The sequence below is a fragment of the Numida meleagris genome, chromosome 11 (genome assembly GCF_002078875.1).
Source record: "Numida meleagris isolate 19003 breed g44 Domestic line chromosome 11, NumMel1.0, whole genome shotgun sequence".
NCBI lineage: Eukaryota > Metazoa > Chordata > Aves > Galliformes > Numididae > Numida > Numida meleagris.
In genome coordinates this window covers 10,398,866-10,406,613 of record NC_034419.1, presented here as the reverse complement: position 1 = coordinate 10,406,613, position 7,748 = coordinate 10,398,866, and the positions used below count along the sequence as shown (strand labels likewise).

Genomic DNA, 7,748 nt, shown 5'->3' with positions numbered 1-7,748 from the left:
CCTCCAAAAGGGTAAATAACCCCACACCAATAGAGCTGGGGAATGTGTTTGCAGCAGCTCCATGGCAGGGAGGTGTCAGAGTGTGGGGTACCCTCTCCCCCTTTATCTCTCCTCACAGCCTGTCAGCCCCAAGCACACAGCTGCAGCAAGTGGCTGGGGGGCTTGCAGGGGCAGCACAGCATGTGTCTGATTGCCAATCTCACTTTGAAAAAGCTGCACTAAGAGATACATATTTTAATAACTTGAGCTTAGCACTTTATTTTATGCACCTTTGTTAGCTCCAATCTGGAACTGGCTGGAGCAGTCCTGGCAAATAGCTTTTCCAACCCCATCACCAGCTTTTTCTTTCCCACTTTGCTGCCTGTCTCTGCTGCTTTGGAGAGGTCCTTTCCTGGCCTTGATGCTTTTGTTGTGGGCATGAATAGGGCACGGCTGGGTTGAAGATTCCCCCCCAGCCCTCTGCAGGGTCTCAGACACTCTCCTTTAAGAGCACAGCCTTGCCCATGCTCCCTCCAGTTCCTCAAATGCCCCCAGCCAGAGCTGTGCGGTGATCTGGTCACACTCCTCCAGCATCAATCCCCAGTACCCAACACAGGGCTGCCCCAAAGCCCTGGCATGGGGTCATCCCTCATCAGGTGACTCCTGGGCAGAGCTCTGTGTGCTGTGGTTGTTGACAGAGGTCAATGTCAGGAACACATAATGGGGGCCATCTGTGCCTGACTTGTGTTACTTAGCTGGGCTGGGGGGACCCATGCTGGGCTCAGGACGCAGGAGGTGCTGGGGCTGTGAGCTGGGGTGGGCACATCACATGGGTTCTCTTCTCTGAGCAGTGTTTGGTGGGCAGCCAATGTCAGCCTCGTGCCTGTGCACTGAGTGTGGGGAGCACACTTAAAATTGCTTCCAGCCTCCAAAGCAATGACATAACCAGAGGAAATGGTTTTAATAAAAGGGGATTTTTTTTTTTTCCCTTTTTTTCAGGGGCAGCAGAAGGCCAGTTATTTGGCCATTCAACCTGCTTACTCTTTTTCCTTCCTCCTTTTCTCTTTTTCCTTGTGCAAATGAGAAAGAGCCCTTGCTGACAAAGGCTATATGTAACCCTGGCACAGGGCTTGGATCAGCGTTCCTGAAACTGCATCTGAGCCTGTTCCTTCCAGGCTGAGCACAGTGATGGGCAGCACTACTGGGACCACAAAGGTAGTCAAGTATTTCTCTCCCATTCAAAGCAGAGGTTTGGTGTTAAATGCCTGCAGGATCCTCTGCTTCTAAGGCCTTCAGTAAATCCCAGCAGGTCCTGCCTGGCTTTGTGCTACCTGGGGTGTTTGCCAGGGTTATTTTACTGGGGAGGGTGTTGCTTCCCTCCTCTTTCCTCCATGAAATTCACACAGCTTCAGAGCAGACCTGTGTGGGTAGCATAGCTCAGGCAGGGAATGGACGTTTCAAAGTGATTTCTGCCTTTAATCTTACCCAGCAGGAAACTCTCTGCTCCTGTGTCATCGATGTGCTCAGGGTTGGGCTGGGCTGTGCCTCCCCATCACCCCCCCCCCAGTACCCTAACTGAGCTGAAAGTGACCTTTATTTTTATCTATTCCTCCCAAATAAACAAATTCCTTTAAGAAGAAGAGGCAGGAGAGAATTTACCTTCCTCTCCCCGGCTTCCCCTCACTGCCTCCATCCTCGCACAGTATTTTTCCAGAAAAAAACTACTGCTTCAGGACACAGCATCCTCACTGGGATGAGTGAAGCGCAAGCCAGCAAACACAAGCAAGTCTGAAAAGCCTCCTTCAAGCGAAACACTGCTTCCAAGGCATACTTGAAAACACTCGCATATTTTTTTTCCCTTCAATGGAAGTCTATTTAATCTTCCAGCTGGTAAACAACCCAAGCTGCGGTGCACAACAAGCTCAGGAAAGAAAACTCCTCCTCAGTAGAACTTGGGTTTGTTGGTCTGTAGGAAGGCTCAGCATGAGGAGGTCTCTCCTCTTTTATGTGGAGGGGTTCTGTGTGTATGTGTGTGCGTGTGTGTGTTTGTGTGTTTGTATAGGCTCCATGTACACACATATAAACACACACCAAGTTGCACAATTCTATACAAATAGAATCACGCTATTAAACACTACAGTACAATCATGTTTGCTATTTAATTATTCTCGTAACAAATTCTATACACATACTTATTACATATAGTCCATGTATTAACATATAAATATTAGAATTATTTGAAATAATTCTATTATACATTATAATAGAATTGTTATTTACACTGTATATGTGTGCATGCACACAGACACATATAAAAGTGATGCTGTTCTTACTTTATTTTTGCATCCCGTGGGCTCTGAGAGCTCCACAGCAGCTCCCAAGCCTCACTGCACCCCACTGCCCCATCTCAGCTGTGACTCAGAGGTCTGAATGCTGCTTCACATAGCAGCAGCTGCGGTGTGCTCTTGGTTTTTAATTATTAATTTTTAATAGGCACTTGATGGGGGAATTGCGGAAGGGAGGGTTCAAAGAGAGTTTGTAAGGTTGTTCCTTGCCTGAGGCCAAGCCATGTGCGATTATCACAGCTCACTTGGATTTTTCTGTTAGGCTCCCACTGCTCGGGTGACCTTGGCAGCACAGCCCCCAGCTGTCCCACAGCCACAGCTCCTCCAGCCCAGACCTATCACTGCCCCAGTGCAGAAACATCAAAGGTTATGCTCCCAGCCCTATATGGAGAAGAGGTAGAGAACCACAGAATCATTAAGGATGGAAGGACCTCTAAGATCACCAAGTCTGACTCCAGCCCATCCTCACCATGCCCACAACCACGTCCCTCAGTGCCACATCTCCATGGTTCTTGAACACCTCCAGGGTCGGTGACTCCACCACTCCCCGGGCAGCCTGTCCCGGTGCCTCACCACTCTTTCAGAGAAGAAAATGTTCCCAGTATCCAACCCGAACCTCCCCTGGAGCAACTTAAGGCCATCACCTCTCATCCAATCACCTTGATAATTTCTCATCTGGCAAGAAAGATTGCACGAAAACAGATTTTTTTAAATCAGCTAAGAGCCACTCAGAGAGCTGGATACCAGCACACAAAGTCCTGCAGGTGTCATGCCTGCAGTTGTCCCCGCCTGTCACACGGTGTCCTCCTCGCTCCATCACCACCCGCTCCACGCTGCCATTTTCTGTCACTGTCATGCTGTGCTTTGGGGAGCAACGTTTAGGCACGGGGAAGGCTGAGGATGTGACCGAAATGCACTGGATTGTAACTGGTTTTTCAGAAAAAAGCTCCGAAGTGGGTATTTCTGAATACATCAGCCCAAAGACAGCATGTCGCAGAATGCAGTGGGTAGGCCGCAGCCCTACCAGGTGAGGCAGGGACTTACTGGGGATGCTGGGGACAGGGTGCAGAGGGAAGGAACACTCCAACCAGCACCAGATCCAAACTGTCACCATCACAGGGACAAAGCCTGGCTGCTGATTCCCTACTATCACGGCTGAGCTCTCCCAGCCGGCGGCCTGCACACCCACAGGCAGCACTGCAGGAGCTAGTCTGTATTTGTCCCTGCCACTCGACATGCCACCAGCCACCTGCAGAACACAGTATTTAAGAAAATAAATCCATCCAAAGCTCCGTTCCTTTGTGATGCTGACTGACTCCAAATGACCATGAGCTTGTGGCGACTGGAACTATGATTTCTTTTCCAATCCCAGGCAGCGATAACCAGGGACCACAAGACACCTGGGAACACAGGAGGAATTCACTCAGCGCCCAAACGCTGCAGATGAGATTTGCAGCATCCCATCAGCTGTTTCTGTGCTCTGAGATTCATCATGAGAAAGGCCATTTCTGCAAGAGCTCCAGCACTGGGAGAGCCACTCGGGCTGCCAGCATCACCAGCAATTCTATTTACTTTCTTTCTCAATGCTTTGCTAAACCCACTCTCCAAACAGCGTAACCGAGGAGGGAATGTCAGCAGAAACGTACAGATCAGAGGCAGAGAACAAAAAAGGTTAAGATGTAACAGCCAAACGTTGTTAGATGAAAACATTATTTTTTAAAACAGTCTGAGCACACTGGGGTTTTATAAAACCTCCATTGTATTGCACTAATAAGTCAAGTGCTCGCAGCTGGGCCAGCAGACACACTACAGCAAATTCTATTACCAGTGTGTTTATTTACAAAGGCAGCCACCTAGCCAGGGCTGAATAGAAAAGAGGTTTTAAACATGGTTTTAAAGAAATACAGCTCCTAGGACTGGCTTGAACTTAAAACCCGAGGACCGGGTTTGTCATTTTCTTTTGTGTTTTTTTTTTTTTCCCACCTCCTGTTTCTTCTTCAAGGAGTGAATTGTCCAAAGCCAGCCAAGCAAAGGGGAACTTTCCTCTAGGTGTCTCTGTCCCCATTTTTAATTCTCTATTTTTTCTGATGTACATGCATAAATACCGTGAGACACACACTCACACACGCTCTCCTCCAGCCTTCCCCATGCACCATCACCTTCTCTGCAGGACCCTCTGACACCATCCCTTCATGCCAAGTGAGTATACTTGCACCTGTGCTGGATGTATGGCTCTGCAAAACAATTAACACCTGTTTTTACATAATTAAAAAAAAAACAGCTGGACCTGGATCTATTGGACTTGACCAGAAATCCAAATGCACACACTCACAGATTGATGGCTCTGCTGCTGTCATTCAGGAGAAATCGCTGTATCTCTGTCACTCATACCAGCTGCAGACCTGCTCCCTTCTCCCCGTTCACAGCATTTTGCATCCCAGCTGAGAGCATATGGAAGAAGAGGAACAAAAAGCACTCCAGGCTTTGTCAGAGAGAAACACAGTTCATGCTGTTGCCCTCCCCAGCAGTGGAGATGGCTCAGGAAGCCATGATGGAGGGAAGAGAAGGCAGAAAGAAGGTGGGAGCAATTTGAAACGAACAAAAAAAAACCTTAAATTACTGCTTTATTTCTGGTCCTATGTAAATCTCTGACAAGCTCCATCCTGCTCCCCAGGCTGACCCCAAACAGCCCAGTGAGGAGAAACACCCAAAGGGATCCTGCCCAAAAAAGGAGCCTTCCCAAGACTTGGATCTACAGAAGAATCTTTAGTTATAAGAAAATCCCCAGACAAGGCAAGCCCTCAAAGCCAGCAGCGTCCTGTACCCACTGACATGTGCCAATGTCAGTGGGTGGGAAAAAGAAAGGGAAGGAGAAACTCCAGCCCCAGTGTTCCGCGGGGTGTTCTCCCTCCAGACTGTGCCTGAATGAGGCACACAGAACAGACCGTAACGGAGAGGGCACGGGGAGAACCGAGAGATGAGCACGGGCTGGGACAAGAGGAGCTGCGGCAAGATGAGAAGTACCCAGCTCTCCCCCACCACTCTCCCCAGCCCCTGCCTCATCGGATGCGGAGGTAAGAGGGGATGGAGTAGTTGAAGAGCAAGTAGTCCATTTTGTATAAATTAAAGAGTCTCCTTTGGTAGAAGGGGCTAATGTCCTGGAAGAATTGCGCCGTCATGTCATCTGTGGTTCTGGTGGTCTTGGACGAGGACGGGAACTTGACACTCGTGTCGGCGCCCACCAGCTGGAGGATGTAGTTGGCATCTTCAGCCAAGGTCTCGTACTTGCCCACCACGTCGTAGTGGACGATGCAGGGGTGGCAGAGCGAGTGCACTCGCTCCCAGTGCTCATTGAAGGGCTCCTCCCGCTGCGTCCGTGGGTCCAGCAGGTAGTAAACGAACTCCTCAAAGCGCACATCATCCCCGCGCTCCAGCGCCTTGTCGCTGGGCTCCTGCCGGTGCCGCCGGATGATCTTGGTTCCATAGCGCTTGTGGAAGGCCGTGTTGTAGCTGCGGGTGAACTTGTTGCGGTAGGCCGAGACCAGGCGCTCGAAGGGCTCCCGCACGAAGATGAACTTGAGGTAGCTGCGCAGGCGGTGGTTGATCTCAGGGATGCTGTATTCAGAGAGAGTGTGCAGGTTGGACGACACGTGGGCCTCGTTGGCAGGGATTTCCAGAGGATCCCGGTACTTGCCTTGCCCCGTCAGGACCATCATCACCCGCTTCCAGTTCGTGCAGGCCACTTTGGGCACGTAGCAGTAGAGCAGCCCGTGCGTGTCATCCACCACCAAGTGCCGCAAGTCATCCGGCCGCAGCAGCCGCCGCTTGCGGGTGTAACGGTTGCAGACGTTGCTCAACAGCTCGCGTCGCTGCTGGTGAACCGCCTGCAGTGATGACTGTTCAAACTGGGAAGAAAGAAAGAGATGGTCAGTGGCTCACCCACGCCGATGGAGACCTACACAAAATTGTTCCCATCACCTTCCCTCTCCTGCTTTTTTCTTTTTTTTTTTTTTTTTTTTTTTGGAGGGGGGCCTTTCATGGGATTTTTGGGGACAGTAATCACTTAGAACTCAACTTGCTTTGGTGTATTTAATGCTTGGACCTGCTAGGGGCAAAACAGAGAAAAAAATCTGATGACAAGCAGGATGAGAAGACAAGTCAAGGGCATGAGGGAAGACCAGCAGTGCAGAAAGGTCACAAAGTATTTGTTACAACCTACCCCAGCACTGGGCTGAAGCTCCTTCCCTTATACCAATCTGGGCACACACATGGCCTAAACCCCAGGGGACAACAGTGAAGCCCCTTTACTGGCACAAGGCCCCACACGCCTCCCTGTGAAGAGGATTGCCACCTGATGTCAATGCCTGTGGGCTTGCTGTGAATTTGGGAGCCACAGCCCAAGGCAGAAAAGTGGCACACAAGTGTGGGCATGCACAAAAACCCAGCATGCTGTGCTGCTAAGGGAAGGCAGAGGGATGGGTGGAGGGAAAGAGCCTTCAGCACAGACCCTGTGGTGCAGACAGAGAGCTGGAGGTGGTGGGAATACCCTTCCTGATGGCTTTGAACTCCTTCTCTGAAGGACTTCTTTCCCCACACAGGCCACTCCAATGTCTCAGCTCTGAGTGTGGTCTCCCTTGAGGCAAGACAATTCAGAGTTATTCACACGTGGTCCTCCTTCTTCCCTTCCTCTTCTCCCTTTTGATTCCTGCACTATGACCCGGTAGCTGCTGTGGTGACTTCCCCAGAATCACCCCAGCTGAAATCCCCCTCCTGATGATCTGGGGACATGACCTTCCCTGTTCTGCTTTTCATCAGAAACTCCAGACTGTCATTGTCACATCCGGGGAAGGAAACCATTTCCAGGAACTCAGAAGGGGACAGTCCCCTCCTCCTCCCCCTGCCTCCTCCTCACTGAGACTAGCAGATTTCACACTCAGCGCCAAGGCCAGTGTCAGGAACCTCCCCAAAGCCTCATTTTGTCCACAGATAGTAACGGTTTTACCTTCCATTTCTGACCCCACAGAGCTGTTGCTCCAGTGCAGTGCAACAACCCCCATGTCGCAAGACAACAGCGGCTTCCACTTTGGGCCATGCAGACTGTCTAGCTGGAAACACATAGTTCCATAGCAGTTGTCCCTGCAGTCTGTGGGTCCCTCTGGCATCCAACACAAGATGAAGGGCAAGGGCAGGCCACCTCCTCAGTCCCTGCATCCTTGCTGCAGGCAGCTGGCATGGCTTATGCACGCCAAAGGATGTTCTCTGCCAAGCTTCAGCTGCACCCTCTCTTCTCTCTGGGGGCCTGGACGGGATTCTGGGAGGCCACCAGAACGTGAGAGAGGCAGCACTGGGAAGGTGGGATGCTCAGACAAACTGCTCACACCATGCGGGATTCAGCAGAGTCCTCACCTTCAGGGTGGGACGAAC

At 50.8% G+C, this 7,748-nt stretch overlaps 1 protein-coding gene across 2 annotated transcripts in view; it reads right to left on the bottom strand.

Annotated features, from left to right (window-relative positions):
• CHST13 (carbohydrate sulfotransferase 13) overlaps positions 4,932-7,748 on the bottom strand; it is a 44,179-nt gene continuing 41,362 nt past the window's right edge. For both annotated transcript variants that reach the window (XM_021409827.1, XM_021409825.1), the window contains one exon: positions 4,932-6,229. In XM_021409827.1, the coding sequence (XP_021265502.1) occupies positions 5,384-6,229 (846 nt within the window). In that variant the 3' untranslated portion in view covers positions 4,932-5,383. The remainder of the gene's footprint in view (positions 6,230-7,748) is intronic.